This window comes from Hipposideros armiger, unplaced genomic scaffold (genome assembly GCF_001890085.2).
Source record: "Hipposideros armiger isolate ML-2016 unplaced genomic scaffold, ASM189008v1 scaffold_214, whole genome shotgun sequence".
NCBI classification, from domain to species: Eukaryota; Metazoa; Chordata; class Mammalia; order Chiroptera; family Hipposideridae; genus Hipposideros; species Hipposideros armiger.
The window spans coordinates 1,361,129-1,382,698 of NW_017731564.1; the positions used below are offsets into that span (position 1 = coordinate 1,361,129).

A 21,570-nucleotide genomic window follows, 5' to 3' on the forward strand; every position below is an offset into this window, starting at 1 on the left:
CCTGATATACAGGGTCAAGATCATTTACATGGCTGACCTAAATATAGCTCTCCATAGTTGATAAAGCATATTAATCAGATGTGCATTTCTCTTCAGAGTTCAAGGCAGCTTGCCTCAAGATTTCATGAACAATTTATCGTTCGAGAAGATCTGATGGGTCTAGCTATTGGTACTCATGGTGCTAATATTCAGCAAGCTAGAAAAGTACCTGGGGTCACTGCAATCGATCTAGATGAAGATACCTGCACATTTCATATTTATGGAGAGGTAAATACTTGATTCAATAGGTTTTTTCCTACAGTGAAAACCAGTGTTTCAGGTGGCTCACCTTTTGTCTTACACCTTTTGCCCCTTTTTTTTAGGATCAGGATGCAGTGAAAAAGGCTAGAAGCTTCCTTGAATTTGCTGAAGATGTCATACAAGTTCCTAGGAACTTAGTAGGTGAGTCAGAAATTGCTGTTGACGTAGACTACGAAAACAAAAGTTCGGTAAATAATTTATGCCAATAGAATTTCATTTTAACTCATTCAAGAGGTCATTTAATTGAAGCTTAGTCTTTGAAATATGGTCTGTAGCTATAGTGGACAGAAAATATTTGGTAAATGTGATACTCAAAGATTTCATTTCAGAAGGTGTGCAAAAGATACTGCTTTGCTGGTTCAAACCTACTAGCGCCCAGAAAGATCAATTTTGCCCAGCCTCTTCACTGTACGTTTTACGTATGTTAAAATTCAATCTATTTATTTCAAAATGAATGGCATTTGGAGGCTTCATAATTTTGAATAGATATTTGATCCCTCTTATGGGGCTATGAAACGATCGCAGTCTTAATTATCTCAGTTGAAGATTTGAATGTAGGTGCTTAAATCTACTAAATTTCAAAACTGTAAGTACCTGCCAACCCTTTTTTCCCTATGACAGCCATTAGCTTGGTCTCTCTCTATGGGCCTGTTTGTGTTTTGTTTATTCATTCATTTATTTGGTTTTTTTGTTTGTTTTTGTTTTTGTTTTTTTTAGAGTCCTCATGTAAGTGAAATCATATGGTATTTGTCTTTCTCTGTCTAACTTATTTCACTTAGCATAACGTGAATCCATCCATGCTGTCACCAATGATAAGATTTAATTTTGTTTTAATGACAGTAATATTCCATTGTTTGTCGGTGTGGGGGTGTGTGAATGTGTGTATAACATCTTCTTTATCCAATCGTCTGTTGATGGGCACTTCAGTTTCTTCCATATCTTGGCTATTGTAAATAATGCTGCAGTGAACACAGGGCTGCATATATTTTTTCAAATTAGTGTTTTGGATTTCTTCAGATAAATACCCAGAAGTGGGCATTGCTTGGTTGTATGTATAGTAGTTCCATTTTTAATTTTTTGAGGAACCTCCATACTGTTTTCCATAGTGGCTGCTCCAATTTGCAATCCCACCAACAGTGCACGAGGGTTCCCTTTTCACCACATCCTCACCAGCACTTGTAGTTTGTTTGTTTGTTTGTTTTTATAATAGCCATTCTCACAGGTGTGAGTTGGGATCTCATTGTGGTTTTGATTGGCATTCCCTTGATCCTTAGTGATGTTGAGCATCTTTTCATATTAAAAGTAGAGGGTTCCAGAAGTGAGTGAACTTTCATCAGAATACCTGCTGAAGTACAATGAGCTTGATTTTTGTTTCGTTTCTAGTTAGTAAAATAGAGCAATTCTGTTTCAGAGATTGTCCACGTCAACACTGGGAGTGTTGGGAGTTTTCAGAAAGCTTTTTTATATAATAAGATTTGGCCAGGCGTATCTTTAGGGAGATGTCTAATCAGTATTGCATGAGTTTTCTTCATGTCCCATAATATGATTTATAGTCTTTATTTTTCACAAACTCTTCAGTATGTACACTAATTTAGCTTTCTTATCTAAAAGTTTGCTTGTTCATCACCCACTTTGACAGTGAACTGGTTTAATTTTTCAATCAGCTATAGTTAACACAGAATAGTTAAGATATTAATAGAAACATAGGCCAAAACCTCATTTTTCTTTTTGCTAATTCATTTAAACCTTTATTAAAATCAGCATTAATTCATGAAGTATGTGTTATCGATTAAAAACAAACTGTGGGAAGACTCCATGTAACCTCTCTCCTCCTCACACTTCTTTTCACTTAACGAGAAGAGCAGAAATAATTGACAAAAGCACCTAGATCTGATGACCTGATGTACTGGTGTCAGCTCTGTTCCCTGACCACTGACCAGTCAAAAGAGATTATGGGGGTGAGTGAGGCTGCCACACTGCCAGGGCGCCAAGGCAGTGCTGATTAGAAGAGCCACAAGACCCTGTTTGAGAGGGCTTTCCTGGGTTCTTATCAGGATTGGCTCAAAACAAATTTTGGCTTCCAGTTTTTTCCCCATCCCTACCTCAGACGAGATGGGGGGGCAGGCACATGATGAGCATGGACTGTACACACAAGGGTGCTTTAGGTAGCTAGGGAGAGCCCTTGGAATCAGGTGTTATTTGCATCTAGATTTCCGGAATCGGTAGTTCTTACATTTGTAATGTCTTTCTTTACATTAGTACATGATGATGGCTATGAAAGCAGTCATTTCCCAGTTGGTCATATGACTGAATTTTATAAAATGATAGAAAGGATCCAGTTCCTGTTCATTACTGGTATTTGAAGTCTTTGGAGTTTTAACAGATGTTATTGAATAAGGCTGAATCTTGAACTGGTTATGAGCTTTTTCATTGTGATTTTGAGTTCTCTTAAAGTGTGATCTCTTAATCTTTTGCTTTGTGACTTACCCTTTTATTTTTTAATATACTGATATAATTTGTGAGTAGTGCACAGGAGTAATACTTTGTTAACACATTGGCCTGAAGAATGTGCACTTCTTGTACATGTATGTATAGCTTAAGCCATTTGAAAACTTAAAAGTATCTTCTATAAACATGCCATATAAAATCCTAAAAATACAGTCATGCGCTGCATATTGACGTTTTGCTCAGCAACAGACTACATATATGTGGTAGTCCCATAAGATTATAAGGGAGCTGAAACATTCCTATCACCTAGTGATAGCGTGACATCACTGTGCCATGCATTCCTCACTTGTTTGTGGTGATGCTGATGTACACACACCTGCACTGCCAGTCGTGTAAAGTCTAGCACATGCAGTTATGTACGGTGCACAATACTTGATAATGATAAAATGACTTACTGGTTTATGTATTTACTGTGCTATACTTTTTATCATTGTGATGGAATATACTCTTTCTACTTAGAAGAAAAAAGTTTGCCATCAAACAGCAGCAGCCTCATACATCTCGTGTTTACTGCCTCTTGATTGCATCATTTTCTCATGGGCTTGATTTAATCTCATGTTGTTTTGTGCAGTAACATGCTGCACAGGCTTGTAGCCTAGGAGCAGTAGTCTATATACCACATAGCCTGGGTGTGTAGCATGCTAGGCCATCTGGGTTTGTATAAGTACAGCGATGCTTGCACATGACAAAACTGCCTAGATACGCATTTCTCAGAACATGTTCCTATCATTGGGCGGTGCATGACTGTATTGACCATGGGTGAAGAAGCAGATTTAAATGAGGTACAGATAGAATTGAAGTTGTCAAATAAATAAGCAAAAGGTATTTTCTACTATCCTTTTCTTTAATTCCTTTGATAGAAATTGGCAGAAAGAGTGATATACACCATTGGACCAGCAAATTTCAAATGCACCCTTTTGTGCATAACAAGAGCCTATCTTTGAACTGCCTTAAAAATTCAAAATTACCCAATCAGTTCACAAGTATTAATCAACTCTAATGCCTCACCAAAGGAGTTTAAAGAATGGTGACCCAATAAAATGGAAAGCCAGTTTAACTGTCTTTTTTGGAGAGTCTCTGGTTTGGTTTTGAAATTTTATATAAAATAATGTGATAGTTTACAGTGGGGTGTACTTACGGTTTTGAGGTATGTGTTCTTAAAACCAAACATGAATTATTCCTTTCTTCACTTAGGCAAAGTAATAGGAAAAAATGGAAAACTGATTCAGGAGATTGTGGACAAGTCAGGTGTTGTGAGGGTGAGAATTGAGGCCGAAAATGAGAAAAATGTTCCACAAGAGGAGGTATGTTCTAGTGCATGTTTCTGGTTCGTCTAATAAGAGTAAACGTTTTTTCTTGTTGTATTTGACATAATAATTTAGAGGCCTCTGTAATATGCACATAATGTGGATGTAAAAATTTGATTATGAGGCCTGCCAGTTAATGTTACAGTTGCAGATAATGGCCTCTGTCTATTCTCTAATGCTGTGACTTTGGATTAATCACTTTAACCCCTTTTAGTTTTATTTCTTGATCTTCAAAAAAGTGTAAAGCACTTTTCAAATATCACTTAATGTTACTAAGACAAAATGGGGACACTGCGTAGGTTTTCTGGCTTTCATCCTTTGGCTTTTTAGTTTGTGTGTAGGTGTTTATTTTGTATACTTTAAATTTTTATCTGGATATAATATCGCTTCCCAGTTTGTAAAATTTATAACCCCTCACTTTTATCTGCATGAGTATATGCATTTTGGCAGCGACTGTGTACAATGAATGGTCCTGTTTAAAAGAAAATCCCCCCAAATTGCCATAATTTTCACATATTGTCTAGCCTTCTTTTGTGAAAGTTTATTTTGGCTGAAGTTAAATCTTTTGGGGTTTTTACTGCATAGTTTTTGTATTTTATCATTTTGTTTACCAAAACTGTTTATAATAGATAGTCTTAACGCAGTCTGAGTGGCTTTTGTAAAAAAAAAATGATAGTCTTAAAATATGATCATTGGTACAATAATGGAGCAGAATACAATCTTAAAAATTGGTTCTTTGTTCTCTTTTGTGTTTTGTATTTTTTTCCAAGGAAATTATGCCACCAAATTCCCTACCTTCCAGTAGCTCAAGGGTTGGACCTACTCCCTCGGAAGAAAAAAAACATATAGATATAAAGGAAAACAGCGCACATTTTTCTCAACCTAACAGCACAAAAGTCCAGAGGGTAAGCTATATTTGTTGCTTTGAATTACATTAAAAGTCATTTCTTCAACCCAGATATTACAGTTGGTGTTTCGGGTGTTTTCTCTGGTTAGGCTTCTAGGCTACTCGTGTATTTTTTGCAAATCTGATTGCTAGCTTATGAGATATTACAGACTAAAGTGATACCTACTTTGCAGTTTATTCACAGTGACAAACCTTACGTTGTAAACATAAAATATGGGGTTGCATTTAATGGTCCCATTTTTCTTTTGAGGGTGGACTTTAATTTTGTTCGTGCTGTATCTCTTGAAATTTCGCAGGTTGTACTAGCTCAGAATGTACCTTCTGTTAGATGCATTAGTTACTACTAAGAGACTGGTTTTCACTATTTGAACGAACCTAACTATTTAGCGAACTGGGTTTAGAAGTCCTGCAGTGAAAGTCCTGCGTTCAGGCTTCTGTGTATCATTTGTTATAGTTAATGACATCACTTGCATTCCTTATACTGCTTTAGGTGTTAGTGGTTTCATCAATTGTAGCAGGGGAATCCCAGAAACCTGAACTCAAGGCTTGGCAGGTAGGAAAACATTCCTTGAAAAATACATTTATTTTTCTATTTCAATGTTTATTCCCCTTGTTAAGAAGAGACTACAGATGATCATCAGGGTTGGAGGCTGGTGGAGTGTTTGTGGGTATGTGGACACATTGCCCTGGGGAGAAGCTCAGATTCCTTCCTCTTGCTGATAAGGCCTTTTTTTCATGGTCACCTGTCCAGTAGCATCTGTCACAACTTCTCCCGCTTGCACTTCAGAGAGGCTCGAGCCGTACTGAAGTACTTAGAGTTCTCTGGACACTGGTACACCCCCCGATGCTTCTAGACAGACGTGAATGTTTTCTCCACCTCAAGCGGTCTTCCTCCTGCCACCTCCCGCTTTGAGCTCCCTCCTTCTGCAGCTTCCCGTGTGTACTTATCACAGGTCCCCTCCCCCTGACTGGCCCAAACGCCTTTCCCCTTCCCATGCTCCCGCGCGCTCACCCGATCGTACCACTTCCTACCTAGACATTCACTTGTCCATCTCCTCAGCCACGTTGTGAGTTCCTTGAGTGCAGGGACCCCTACATGGCCTGTGAGAAGTGTTTCTGGGTAAAATGTGATGACTCCCAAGAGATTCAAAGCCAAAATACCATTCTACAAAGAGAAACAGAACCTCAAGTGCATTGGGTATTCCTCTCTGGTGGAAAGCCCTGTTCTCATCCCATAAGAGGAATCACTTTTTCCTGGTATCCACATAGAAGGCCGCCATTGTACTCTCTCTGGTTTCCATTTTAATTTGCTATTCTGGTCCACTAGCAATGTGCTTAAATTAGCGTGACACTTAGGTACACCAACAGTTTGGACATGTTGAAAGAGAAAATGTTTTAAAGTTCTTTGTTTCAAAGTCGATCATATTAAATCTGTGACGTAGGGTTTCAAAGCTAATTTTGGTTGTATGTGATCCCGAGGGAAGAGTGTAGCATTTCATCATACAACATTTTGGAAAATAATACGGTTAATTGCTTCGTAACAGCGTCAGTTGGGGAAACAACTCAAAAGTCAAAAATATGTTTGAGAAAAAGAGATCAAATTCATAGGCCTGATTATTTCCGTAGTTGATACATTATTTGATGCAAAAAAATTCCATACGAAGCCATGGGTTTTCGGTGGCACCGGCTTCTTCAGGTGCTTGTTGCTACTAAGTAGTTTCTTGCCTATTAGATGGTCAGTCTGCAAGCTGTATTTCCTAATTGTTCAGTTTTGTTCCCCATCAACAGCCACGTTCATGTGAAAGGAAAAAGAAACACACCCGTTCCAGCCCCACATGCGTTTAAGATGCTGTGTACTGAATACAAGCAAGCCAAAGCAGCCCAGCAGTAGCCACACCTATCAAATGAATGCTCTTTTTAAAAGAGTGATACTTCCACAGAGACAGCTTCTTGGCATCTAACCCTTACAAACTTCGCCTAGAAAATTACAATATATCCACCTCAAAGATGCTTGCCTTTAGTCACTTGTGAATATCAGGAACCGTCTGTATTTCTTCAGCAGCAAAATATTGAACTCTTCTCAACTTCGAAGGGCATAATTGCCAGCTGTTTGTTTGCAAAACTGGCCTAGGTTTCCCTATAACTTGTGATAGGAAATAGATCTTTTTTCTCGTTTGTACTGATGGGCTGGAAATGTAAATTTTTAGTATACTCCCTTTTAAAAACTCTATCCTTATATTAAAGTAGTCCCATAGAGAGAATACGAAACTTTCCTGATGATTCAGCCTTTCACAGTTTCCAGAGCACATTATTGAAATGCTAAATTTTATGTTCATGGATGTGCCAAGATTTTGTTTTCCCTCACAGAATAATTAGTGCATTTTAATGTATTTAATTTTGTTTGTGTTAGTTTTTTTTTGGGGGGGGGTACTCTTGACTTGTTAACAAAGTTGATTTAGTTTTCACTTTTGCACCCTAGTGTTTAATTTTGAATGATTTAAAAAAAATTCGATCTCAATAAAACCTGTAGTAGGTAAATTAGAGTATTCTAAAGTATTCATTTTGTTTGCACATCTCATGTTAAAGCTTGTATCGTTTTGAATTACGTTATTTGTGACTTTGCCAACATTTAATAGTAGTGCTTCAAACATAATATAGCCTGATACACTTAAGGAGTTGCTGTATTGATCTGTCCTTATTCACAGTAGATGTGTAAAAATATACAAACTACTTGTGTTTTCATGCGTTGATTTATATTTTCAACAAATATTTATGTACCTACTGTTTGTCAGACCCTGTCATTGTCATTATTTGCATTTTTTCAGATTAATCCATCATTAATTTTATAGGATCATTATTGCCATTTCTTTTTCAGGGTATGGTACCATTTGTTTTTGTGGGAACAAAGGACAGCATCGCTAATGCCACTGTTCTTTTGGATTATCATCTGAACTATTTAAAGGTGAGAAGAGAAAGAGCTTTAACTTCTAATCCTTTTTGCACTAAAATATAAAACCTCCACAGGAAACCTTTCAGCAGTTAAGATGCATTCTGTCCCTTACAATGAACCACCTGTAAAAAGTAATAGAGAAAATACTTGGTTTAGCTTATTATAGTCCTTCTGAAAACACAAGTGAATTTTCATCGTTATGCATTTAAGGACCAGCACCCCGGTTCTCAGTAAATTCCCCTGTTTTCCAGTATTCTTCTGTTAAGCCCTTACACTCGATTTAGGCAATCCTGCACATAGCCTTCTCATTCAGTTGATCCTTTGTAGCCTTTGTGAGTTTTTTCCGGGCCAAATTTTGTGTCCGTAACACTTGCCTTTGTTGTCCCTTTTATGTTGTTTATCAAGGAAATCCCAGCCTTTCGTGAAATCTTCTTTTGAAATGTTTACCCTTTGTATTTTTCTCTACTCTGTGATACAAAATAGAAATGATTTGTGTCTTGTAAATGCTCGTTTTAGTTAGTGTTAGTAGCAGTTACGCCTCCTCTAGAGTGCACACTAGAAAGCAGGAGGCAGGGGGCTGGAAGGTGGACTAGAAAGAGCACAGGACTGGCAATGCACTTATTTGCTTCTAGTCCCTTCTGCCGTGAAGTAGCCCTGTGAGTTTAGGCGAGTCACTTCCACTAGACAAGATGCTTTTTAAAATTCCTTTTGGCCAAAATGTTCTCTTAAGTCAATGAAATGGAATCTTATCCATGTCACATTGATATTCTTTATATCCATGTATGTATCAAAATTATAATGTAACTGGCACTAAATAAGATTTAAAAAGGAGTCCAACTCTCTTTTATTGATGATGCTATCTTAAGGATTTCTTTGAGGGTTTCTTAAAGAAATAAAATTGAACAACTTCTACTTGTATGCAAATAAGGAAGAAACATTGCAATAGCTAGGCATCTCATTCATTCTTCTGGCAGTCGGTTAATAATTGAGAGTAGGAAGGATTTATCCGGCAAGGCTTGCATGGATAGAATAGCCCACTGATTGGCTTATTTGTTTTTGTTTGCAACTCTGTTTTATGTGTAATCTGTTGTATGTGTTTTTCTTTATATTCTTAGCTTGAATTAATTATGAAGACCTGGAGAGTTAGGATTACATTGTTTCAATCCCTTGTTCTTTTGACTAATGTTCTTCCTTAGGATCTTTTACTTTATTCTTCACAATTGAATGTTTTTTTTTTGGTTGTCAGCAGCTGTCCTATTACCATTCTTTCCATCACCAAAAGGTGCCTGCTTTGCCCCAGTGAGATTACCTGGCCTACCATTATGTTTTGCAAGATGTACCCATTCCATGAGTTATAACTATACTTTTGGAGTAAGCCACTCACCCAGCTGCAATCTCTCCTTTGCTCAAGTCCTTTGTGAAACAAATTCTAATTCAGAGTACAGCTCAAACCCACCTAGATCCTTACCTGCCCTTTCTTTTCCAGAAGTTGCCACAACCAAGATTTTAGGAACATAGCTTTCCAGGGGCTTCTCCACTGATGTTCATGTGGACAGTCCAGTCGCTCTGAAGGCTTCAGCTAGACTAAGACACCCGGTACTACTATAGTTATGGATCCAGCTCCTGATAGCCCATAAATGAGATGTTTATGGGTGAATTGGAAGGACAGGGGTTATAATTGAGGCTTCATGTGGATTTGACAGAACCCAACATATTGAAAGCAGTGTATGTAAGGGCCTGTCAGTGGACCCCAGGTATTTTGATCAGCTGAATTTCTACTGTTCATCATACTTGTTCTAGCTAAGTTTGAAGTCTTTAAGAGATTTTCAAGGCATGGTATAAGACCTAACTTTCTTGGTCAGCTATTGGTTTCCCCCCTTTCCCCATATAAGGAATATGAACATTTTCAGTTCATTGAAAATAATTGTGCCTCAATTGTATAATCACATCCAAAGACCTACTGTAGTACATCCTCTGAAAACAGGAGATGGCCCAAACTCAATGCTTTGTAAATGAAGATATTAACTGGCAAGTCTCTCTAAATTCAGATTACTTACAATGTATGTTTTTTTTTTGTTTTTTTTTTTAGGGTTAGCTGGTGAAACCTTAAACGTCACTTTTCTGTATTCATACATTTTAGAGTTGCTTTATTTAATATCCTGTCATCAAGAAGTCCCCCAACTAGCATATCCATGCCTTAGCTGATTCCATTGGATAATAGTGCCAAATCAAACAACTTTAAATTCTATTAATGCTGAGTATTTTTGTTATATCTCTAATTCTGGACATCACTAATCTGTTATCTATAGTAATTTTCTTGTTAAGGAGACCATTCAGTGTCCTGATAACTCTGTGTAACATTGTTTACTGTAAATGTAGAACTGAAATTGAAATATTTCCAGTGTACGTTTTATCTGATAAAAAGGAGAAAGGTATTATTAAGTAAAATGTGAAATTATTTTTACTGTTATCTTGTATATTTTAAATAGGAAGTAGACCAGTTGCGTTTGGAGAGATTACAAATTGATGAGCAGTTGCGACAGATTGGAGCTAGTTCTAGACCACCACCAAATCGTACAGATAAGGAAAAAGGCTATGTGACTGATGATGGTCAAGGAATGGGTCGAGGTAGTAGACCTTACAGAAATAGGGGGCACGGCAGACGCGGTCCTGGATATACTTCAGGTACAAACTAAGCATTTTCCTCAGTAACTTTATCTGTTCCTAGACTTAATAGCTGCTAATCTCTAATATTCGTTAGAACCCCAGTATAACTATTTCTCACTACATGGTTTCCGATGGACAGTGGGTCAAATTGTGTCGCAAGAGACATAGAGTAAAAACCTGATAATGACACATAGCGTTCACAGGGCAGGTGTGACTTCTGTCCACTTTCTGACTGGGGATAAATCTGCTTAATCCCTTGCGTGTTGATGACTTTCTTAAGGCCTTTCCTGATTTTATTACTGTATAGCCAAACCTTTTTTTCATTTGTGTACTGTGGCTCATTTTTTGTCAGGCATGTGCTGGTCATACTTGCTGGATGGACTGTGTAAATCAGGGGTCTGCATCCTGTGGCTGCTAAGGTGATTTTAAATGGCATGGCCAAGGTCAGCCCTAGGCACAGTCGAAAAGCAGGCGAAGTTTCTCTTTGCCTCCCCAGCTCCTGTCAGTGCTGCTTTCTTCTCTCCCAGTACCTCTCAATGAATGCCGTCCCCACCCGCCAGTTGCCGACTGTCTTTCTTGCTCAACTGTGTATCTACTATGTAACTTGCTAATTATGGTATAAGGTATAATCCATCTCACAAATATTTGCATTTCAAAAGGGAACTCTTTAAGATGGAAAAAGCCTTCAAGATCCACAGGAATGAAGCTATAATGGTGAAGCTATAATTGGTCATTAGCTCCAACAGAGGAAGAGAGAGAGGTAGTAGAGCTGATATTCTGGAGTTGGGGAGAGATGTGCCTACTCATAAGGCCAACCTTGACCCAAACCCCGAACCCTCTCCCATAAAGCTGTGACTTTTGCTGTTGAAGCCCCACCTCACTGTGGAGCCGTTTGCCCCCACTGCCATCCGTTATGTCGTTAAGCCACCCCTCAGACATAACGAGTTTATTATAATAATTCCTTCATTGATGATAAATTATTCCAGTGGGAATGGGAGGGAGGGAAGATTGCGGACCAAGCATCAAGCAAGCATATCCCTGCTCAGCTGGGTCCAGTCCCTGGCCCCACAAGAGACCTTTCCCTGAGACAGTTGTCATGGTGGCCTTCTTGCCACCTTCTCAGAGGTGATCCATACGTGGGCATTCCCCTCTGTCCCTTAGCCAAACTTCGTTAAGGACCTCTCTTTATAGAGGATTTGTTTATCAAGGTATTGCGTTTAACTATTGTAGACAACTTTTCCTCCAGAGAGCACAGATGTTTAAAAGAGCACAGCTGTTAAATGATGGGACATACTCAGGTTTGAACTTAGGTGGCTAATAAAGTACCTTTTATTTTTTTAAATCAGAATAAAAAATGTTTAAAACCAAAGTTACCTCAAATAGTGTAAAACCCTTCATTTTGAATTTGAGATCATTTGTTTTACGAAAGGGAAGGTGATGATACTCTTTGGTGGGCTGATAAATTAGGAAGAGTATTGGATTACCCCTGAAACGTCTCTGGAAGCTTCTGTTAACCTAACTTTCTTTTTTTAAGTCGACAACGGTATATAACTTTTAACTCTCGATAGGAACTAATTCTGAAGCATCAAATGCTTCTGAAACAGAATCTGACCACAGAGACGAACTCAGTGATTGGTCATTAGCTCCAACAGAGGAAGAGAGGGAGAACTTTCTGCGCAGAGGAGACGGGCGCCGGCGCGGCGGTGGAGGACGAGGACAGGGAGGAAGGGGACGCGGAGGCGGCTTCAAAGGTACAGAAGTTTCCATTTGTCAGGGAATAAAGGTGACTTGTAACGACTGTCTGAAGTGCTGTGAAAAATCTGCATGACTGAGTGGTGCGTTACCAAGGCACCATCTCTCAGCCTTTCCTTCATATTCTAATGAACAGAACATTGGACAACACTTCCTTCTGGTTTATGTAGAATAGATGAGCAAACACTGATAACTAGTTCAGCTGCTTTGGGGATTCCAGCCATACTGTCTGATAATGAGCTCAAGTTGACCTGTGACCCAGTTGATGCAGAATTGTAATGCCTTCGAAATATTTTCTCTTTCTTGGTAGGAAGCTAGGTTATTCACCCTCATGGAACTGGAATCACTAGGTTGTTGATTATATTTTAGATTCTGTGGTTGGCCTAAATCAAGGGTGTCAAACTGGCGGCCCACGGGCCGCATGCGGCCCTCGAGGTAATTTTTTGTGGCCCACGATGCACTGAAATAAAATGAAAATAGGAAAAATCGTTATGAAGAAAATAGCGCTTAGGGGAGATCGAGGCAATACCGTACACACAATTCCCTCATTAACCCTTTAACTACTGAAGACCAGTATACAAAAAATCCCGCGGGCCGCCAGTTTGACACCCCTGGCCTAAATAAATGGAGGATTTGGAAATAAAGAGCTTCCAGTCAGCCTGTTAGAATCAGTAACTGTTGAACCCTTTTAAAATGTCTCTGTAGGAAACGATGATCACTCCCGAACAGATAATCGTCCGCGTAATCCCAGAGAGGCCAAAGGGAGAACAACAGATGGATCCCTCCAGGTAAACGCGTGTGCCTCTTCATCTCAATTGTTTGAATCATGGTAGTTGGAGATTTGTGAGCTCATTTTACTTTATTTTTAAACATGTTCAAAGATTGCCAATTTGATTTATGAGAAAGCATTTTCTTTCAACATTCCAATTGTGAGCAATCTTAGTCCTTCATGCAAGTATGCAAAAATTGCTGTGGAGATTATGCAGTCTGAGTATTTGTGAAGACATTGGCAACTACATTATGACTTCAGTACACATGGGTGGGCCCTCCCGATTCCTCCAAGAAAAGGATATCCCAGACTGTACTGAGAGAGAGAGACCTGAGTAAGCCTTGTGGTTCCCTCCTCCCCTGACCAGCAGGAATCAAGTGTCCTTTTTAAGTGGGAAGTAAGGAAAAGGTGTCTATCTCATGGAAAACAGACGTGATAGACAGGAGCTGATGATACTCAGCCAGAACCTGCTGAGTGAGTCAGCTGCTTGTTTGCAGCCAGCCTCCCCTCTGAGACTCTTATCTCAATTGGTTATCGTGTGTGCTGAACCCACTGTTAAATACTTTTTAAATTACCCCTGAGCATGTCCAGACACCTTTGCTAAGTGTTTTGTGTGTGTTATCTAATTTAACCTTACAGCAGCCCCCTAAGTTAATTAGTTTGATTGTTCTGTTTTATGGGTGAGTGCACTGAAGTTTTACTAAAAAAGCAATCAGTGCTTTGCCCGAGGTCACAGAGTTTGCATACGGTAGAGGGATATTCCAACCTCTGTGTCTGATTCCCAGAACCCATCTTCTCTTCTTTTTCTTCTTCTTCGACTCTGAATTCTTAATCCAACTCCTTAGGGTCCCTCCTTGACCGTGGATTGGTTTGGGACCAGCACCCAAGGTTAATCAGAAATAACTTTTTAAGAGCAGAAACTTCACGACAGAACGTTCTTTACATTTCATAGCAGTTGTAAGTAGGTGTAAAACACTGGTGGGTTCTTCCGGACCAGCATGGAAAGGACCTTAGACTTAGATAAAGAGATGGATGAAATCATGTATACATGCATGTGCTTTACAAAGATGGAAGGCATGTATATGGAGCGGTTTTGTAATTCCCTACTTAAACTGCCATGTTCCATGAAATTGGGGATCGGATTCCGTTGTTGAAAGGATGCATATGTACATGTATAATTAAAACGAACTATCGGAAGAAAGGTGTTGTCTATGTAAGTATGAGAATAAATTTAAATCAAAGCACAGAACCCTTGACAACAAAGCATTTAAAACGCACACCCAGGCCCAACACTTAAACACAGTTTGAAATTACAGTGAACCATTTTGGGATATCTGTAGCATTTGTACTTGAAGCAGATCAATATTTGTAGTTGTTTTAGGCCCATGGGTCAACATTATCTTCCTTTTGTACAGCATCTAGACTTCTGTTAGTAGTGTGTTTTTTTTTAAGCGTTCAGTGTTGTCACTTAAAATTTTGCATAAATCTTAGAATATTATTTTTCAATTGCAGTCATCTAGAAACTCTTCCTGGGATTCCAGTCTGTCCACACATTAGTGCTTTCAAATTTCCCTCAACCATTCTTATTCTTCAGAGCTCAAGTTATATGATCATCTGACTTGCCTCACTGAAATACAAGCTGCCAGAAACCACTGCTCAGATTCTCCCACTGTAAGCCAGTGGGAGCCCTCAGTATAGACACTTACTCACACCCATAGACATAAAGGTGTAAACTGAAGGCTAGTTACTAAGTGAGTTAGCTGACTTATTACACTGGTAAAGTCCAACAGTAAGATATGAATTTGTCTCTCTTCTGGGTTTCATAATCTTTGAAGAATATCCATTCTTTTAACTCTAGTATTTTAGCCATGTATATCTTATAATCAGTAATAGTAATTCCTTTTAACTATTTGTTTCTCACTGTTTTATTCTGCTTAGAAGAAGACACAGTAGGATTTTGAGTTTTTATCTAACTTTGGATGCATTGAGATGACCAGTGTGTTCCAGTTAAAGAAGAGGCGTGTTTTAAAATCATAAACCTAATAAAGATCCTACTGACCTCATTTCTTGCCCTTCTGTTCTCACTCCAATCTCTTTCCCCTTTACCATGTGGAATTCACACTGCAGGCTTAAATTTCTTGGCAGGCCAATGACAGATGACAGTAGGGTGTGGTCTGTGTATATAACAACTGTAACTTGTTTTAGATCAGAGTTGACTGCAATAATGAAAGGAGTGTCCACACTAAAACATTACAGAATACCTCCAGTGAAGGTACTCGGCTGCGCACGGGTAAAGATCGGAGCCAGAAGAAGGAGAAGCCAGACAGCGTGGATGGCCAGCAGCCACTTGTGAACGGAGTACCCTAAACTGCAGAATGCCGAAGTTACATTTCCTATACCATTTCCGTCATTCTTATTCCATATTAGAAAACTTTGTTAGGCCAAAGACAAATAGTAGGCAAGATGGCACAGGGCATGAAATGAACACAAATTCTGTTGAAGAATTTTATTTTTTTGGTATTGGCCATAAGCAACAATTTTCAGATTTGCACAAAAAGGTACCTTGAAATTTTGGAGCACTGCTTTTAAGTATACTTACCACTTCAGGACAGGGTTTTTGTTGGGTTTATTTTTTAAAGTACCGAGAAGTGATAATTCTTTGTTCATTTGGATCATTTTCCTGTGTTGGGTGATAATTCACTGGTACATTTCAGTTTTTCGTTGTTATTTTTCTTGTTTTGTTTTTTTTGTCCTTTAATAAATAGCACTTCTAGTTATCATATTAATTAGACTTCTGTTTTCAGTCTCATGCAAATACTGTCATTTCATGTCCTGTGTGAGTTTATGTTTTGGTCCACTTTTTCAGTATTTTAGTGGACCCTGAGATGTGTGTGATGTGACGTTTGTCATTTTCATTAGCAAAAAAAACAAAAGTTGTATGATCTGTGCCTTTTTTATATCTTGGCAGGTAGGATTATTATATTTGGATGCAGAGTTCAGGGAAGATAACTTGGAAACACTAAATGTTAAAGATGTAGCAGACCCTGTCAAACATTAGTACTTTCTAGAAGAATATGCATGCTTTCCATATTTTTTTCCTTGCATAAACATCAGGTTAGGCAGTATAAAGAATAGGACTTGTTTTTGTTTATGTTTTGTTGCACTGAAGTTTGACAAATAGTGTTATTGAGAGGGATGTGTCATTTTCTGTATCGACAGGAGAAGACGTAACGATCTTTTCATTTGAGAGAGGCTAAAATGCTTTCAGCTAGGAACAAACCTTTGTGGTCGAAAGTTGGTAGGGCATGCCTGCTCTTTGGCCTGATGACCAGTTTTAACTTAGAGCCTTTTTTATTTTGTCGTCCCCCCTGTTTTGTGAATGTTTTCATATTTTAATTTGATGCTTCTTTCGGGGATATAGAAAGGTCATTTCCATTTGTGCATAATAATCCTGTGAAGTACAGGTACTTTGTCTAAGAAATACTGGAGGCAGGTTAAATGTTTTGTAAACTTTGAAATATTAGGTCTAATGTATAAGCAGAATTGGAACGCAGACTAGGATTGGTTAACAATACTTTTTTTTCTTTAGCTTTTTTTCTTTCTTTTTTTTTTTTGGATGTGTTGGGTTTAGGTTTTATTTTTGAGCTTTTTTTTTTTAATGAAATTTACTGAGGAAAAATATGTGAAGGACCTTCGCTCTAAGATGTTATATTTTTCTTAAAAAATAACTCCAAGTCGGGGTACCACTGAATCTGTACAGAGCCGTACAAACCGAAGTTCTGCCTCTGATGTATTTTGTGAGTTTGTTTCTTTGAATTTTCATTTTCCAGTTACTTTTCCTTGCATACAAATAAGCATATAAAAATGGCAACAAACTGCACATGATTTCAAGAATATTAAAAAGTCTTTTAAAAGTATTGCCAAACATTAATGTTGATTTCTAGTTATTTATTCTGGGAATGTATAGTATTTGAAAACAGAAATTGGTACCTTGCACACATCATCTGTAAGCTGTTTGGTTTAAAATACTGTAGATAATTAACCAAGGTAGAATGACCTTGTAATGTAACTGCTCTTGGGCAATATTCTCTGTACATATTAGCAACAACAGATTTTATGTTGACATTTGTTTGGTTATAGTGCAATATATTTTGTATGCAAGCAGTTTCAATAAAGTTTGATCTTTCTCTGCTAAATTGATGTTGATGCAATCCTTACAAATGATTGCTTTTAAAATTTTAAGATAGGAAAAGAAATCTCTAGAAAGTGTTCTGTTACAAAATGTAACTGTTACCGCTGGAAATTTCACGTTATCGGAAGTTAGCCGTTATCTACCAACTTGCAAGGACTTGATCTTATTTAGTAAGGAGAAAAAAAACAACAAAATGGTACAAAAGCCTCATTGTGCCATTATAATATACAGAAAGCCTCTTTACAGAGGCCGAGTTCGGCAAGGCGCTAGCTTAATTTGTGAATTACTAACTTCTAAAACTGTAATTTGATTCACATGTTTTCAAATGGAGTTGGAGTTGATTCATAATACAATATTTGTGTGCTAAACGTGTATGTTTTTCAGTTCCAAGTCATGATGTTTTTAAAAATCTTATTAAAGTTTCAAAACTCTGAAGATTGTTTATCTAGATGTAAATTTGTATTAAAAAGTTGCACTTATGAAAAAGCAAAACATTAGTCTGACAGATGTTTGCTCCTGGTCTTAAATTTCTAAATATAAAGGAAACAAAATGAATGCTATGTAGGGGGAAAGTTATTTGTCATGCAAAAGCATATATGCCTTGCAAATAACCTTTTATGTGCCCTTAAAAGGCAAAATCATAGATATTTGAAAATATAATTCTCCATATTCCCAATTACAAGATTTCAGCACATTAATTATGTAGACGGCCACTAAACCACATTAAACACATACTTTTGTCTGCCCACACATAAACGTACCCTTCCATTTGGAAAATATTCAGTGTGTCTATGTAGTTAAAACAACAACAACTTTGATATCAATATCTCAGTAATAAAATAAATGACAGGTTTGTGGGTGGAATGTGCCCGAATTGGCTGCTGTGGTGAAAAGAATAGAAATGGAGACATGAGAGTGGATGTTCTACCCAGTGTTAGTATCCCAGATGATCCAGTGATGAGGGCAGTCTCATCTATATTGATGTTTTTAGTTTTTATTTTTCCAGAAAAATTGGTCCTTATTTTCTGCTTGCCTAGTTTTTCATTCCGGCACTTTTCTGGTTCTTTGCTCATGAGCTGCCTGGTTCTGGACTCTCCTAGAGCCAGAAGAGCTGAATGCAGCCTGTGAGAGGTGGTAGGTAGAATTCAGCCCTCGGGTGACTTGCTTGGGTTTTCCTGCTTTCACAAGTAGTGTTCCGTGCTGCGCATGGGCCGGAGACTCTACTTGGCTCCCTCAGGCATTTCCCTCATCCGATCATGATCTGAGTGTTGAGTGTGTCTGGTGGCTGGGAATCAAATACCTTTTTAGAGTCAGTATACTAAAGTGATCCCTATTAGCCAGTTTGTTTCATGACCGTAAACAGCGTCTTTCCCTCATAAACCCCATCCCTCTGATAACCAGTTATTCTGAAATAGCCATTTCCAGATGCTGGTCTTGATTGCTCGGAAGACTTAACGGGGGCCAGCGTTGAAACCCTGAGTATCTCTTCCTCTATGTGTTTATTTAGGATTGTTTAAAATTTTTATTGGGGACGATTTTGAAAATTTCTTGCCATTTCTCAGAACTTTCCGTGAGGAAACGGGGGAATCCATTTTTTTTACTGCTAAGGAGTTTTATGTTACTGGGGGAAGCATTAAAACAAGTCTTGGCAAGTTGCAGATGCTAAATGCTTAAAGACTAACCTTCAAAGTGGATTGCTTGAAGGTCTTCCCACCAATTCCAGTGTATCATACACTTGATTTCAGGGGTAGGTTGAAAATTGGAAGATTAAGTGTCAACAGAAGATGCTTACATGAAATCCTGGGGCTTAGGGTCTATTACCGTTACTCAGTATCATACAGATCTCGGATGGCTTATGCTGAGAGGGGACACATATTCCAGTGTTATTTCTTCAAGTATAAAGGTTTTTTGGTAAATACTAAGGTATCTTTGTCACATTTCCCTGGAGGTCAAAACCTGTAAGATACTGCATCAAAGAACAGCATACTAGTCGTCGAACATGCATCATTAAAAAGCGTAAACACTACATGACAGAGACATGATGGAGTTACGCTGTAGAAAGGGGGAATCAGGATGTAGATGCCACACTTGACCAGGGCATAGAGAAGCTCTGTGATAACTGGGTAAGTCATTTCACGTCCATGTTTCAATTTCTTCATGGGTTAAATAAATGGCTGATAAGGCATCCTAGCTCCGAGTCGTATGCGTATTAATAAGGTCTTCATGGGTTCTATGGACAAAGCTACAGAGAGTAAGTGTTAAGAAACCACCCACCTGGGCCGGCCGAGTGGCGCGATGGTTAAGAACTCGCTTGGGATGCCAGAGGGCCCCGGTTCGGATCCCACACATGAGGGCCAGTGACCCTGCCCTCCACAGCTAAGATGCTGAACGACAGCTCAACCTGGAGCTGGGCTGCCATGAGTCGCCGGCGACGGCGTAGGCTGCACTCCCTGTGGCAGTGGGTTGCCGTGGGCTACCGTGTGTAGTCAGCAGCCAGCGTGAGCGGCCAGCAGCCGCAGTGAGTGGCCGTCCAGAAGCCGGCGACTGATCTGCCTCGCCAGAGAAGAGCGCAATGATGGTGTCAACTTGGGCCAGTGAAGCAACATCCTCCACAACTAGACTGAAGAACAAAACGACAGCAACTTGTCTGTTCCCCTTCCCCCGATTCCCCAGCACTGTTCCCATCCCCCCAATTCCCCAATAAAAATCTTAAAAAAAAAAAAAAAAAAGAAACCACCCACCTGATGTCATCTGGTTCTCATTTACTCTTTACTGAACATTCACTAGATAGGCATTTCACAAGCTTCTTGGGGGATTCAAAGATCCTATTTCAGACCTTAAGTCTGAACTCGAGTCCACGGGCAGTTCTGATACCTGGTACAGTAAGTGCTATGCTGCTCAGGGTGAGGTGGGAGCACAGGAAAAGCACCCAAGTCGGGGTGCTGTGGAGTCGGTAGAGGGCGGCTTAGGTGAAATGAAATCTTACCTACGAGGGAGGCCAGATTGGAGGAGTTTGCCAGAAAAAGTGCTGGGGGCATCGCATGAAAAAGTATTCCGGAAGCTTCCGAGAGTTCAATGTGACTAGGACATGGGATTTGAGGCAGGGAGTGACAGAGGCGACCTGGAGCTACTGTCAAGGGGGGGGGGGCTGCAGTGCCATGTTAGAGTTTAGATTGGTGGGAACCATGGAAGGCTTTGAAACAATCAGATTGACACTTGCAGTGTGGAGGGGCAGACAAGATTGCCCCGTGGCTGGGAACATTTGTCAAGTTGCCTGGTAACCAGCTAGCAGGAGGGACTGGGCCCAGATCCAATTTCTAGAGGCTCCTCTGCCCCGCAGTCCAAACCCAGCTTCCTCTGTGTGTGCAGCTGTTGTCAGGGTGCCCTGTGGAGAAGCAACTCCCAGAGAAATGTCCTTCCCTGGAGGACAGTGCCCAGGAGCAGCCAGCAGTGCCCGGCCCTGCCTGTCTGCCTGGGACAGTGGGTGGCCATGTGCTTCTTTCTGACTCCCCTTGCTGGTCAGCTCCCCTCATTAAAACATTTCCCTTTTGGTATGTTGGCCTTCACCCGCTGCTTCACAGATGACGCCCACCACGAGACAGCCTCCACTTGCTCCAGCTCTGGCTTTCTGGAAACTGCAAAAGCGATCAGCATAGTCATCCTAGGGATGGACGGCATTCGTCCTAGGGCTGGTGGTGGGAACCCTAGCTGAGCTGAAATCACGGTCAACACGTTATTGCAGTGCTTGTATGTGGCCGTGCCTGACACGTGCCACATAGGTCCTGGCAAGTCCTCCACATAAGGCAGACTGAGACAATTTGATCCCTTACAAGTTTGCCAGTCACATGAGCCCTAAGGAGAAAGAAATTGGGAGAAAACAGCCCTAAGTGCCATTGGAACAGCATACAACCTAACCTCCTGTGCAGTTTACCTTCCAGGGGCTTGGGGGGTGGGAGTGGGGGACAGATGTACAGCCTGAGGGGCTGCGATACACTAACATGGAAGTGGACCCCCAACAGGCATTGCAGGAGTCCCTTGAGGCTTGAACTGCTTTCTGAAGTCACACCAATGACATAAGTGACACCAAATGGCCAGCATTTGGGGTTTACCACCAGATTCCCTTTCGCTCAATGAATTGGCTAGTCCAGCCACTGGGGAGAGAGCAAGTGTGGCTGCCCCGTCCTTGCACTGGATGCTCCTGAAATGGGATTCACGTAG

At 39.7% G+C, this 21,570-nt stretch overlaps 1 protein-coding gene across 17 annotated transcripts in view; it reads left to right on the plus strand.

Moving 5' to 3' along the window:
* Positions 1-17,844, plus strand: part of FMR1 (fragile X messenger ribonucleoprotein 1) — a 38,875-nt gene extending 21,031 nt beyond the window's left edge. For 2 of the 17 annotated variants that reach the window (XM_019654149.1, XM_019654153.1), the window contains 10 exons: positions 97-267; positions 363-441; positions 4,003-4,112; positions 4,886-5,020; positions 5,513-5,575; positions 7,898-7,984; positions 10,462-10,657; positions 12,208-12,390; positions 13,097-13,179; positions 15,366-17,844. In XM_019654149.1, the coding sequence (XP_019509694.1) occupies positions 97-267; positions 363-441; positions 4,003-4,112; positions 4,886-5,020; positions 5,513-5,575; positions 7,898-7,984; positions 10,462-10,657; positions 12,208-12,390; positions 13,097-13,179; positions 15,366-15,527 (1,269 nt within the window). In that variant the 3' untranslated portion in view covers positions 15,528-17,844. The other 15 variants (XM_019654151.1, XM_019654150.1, XM_019654155.1 and 12 more) reach the window with 15 other exon arrangements.
* Positions 17,845-21,570: the final 3,726 nt, after the last annotated feature.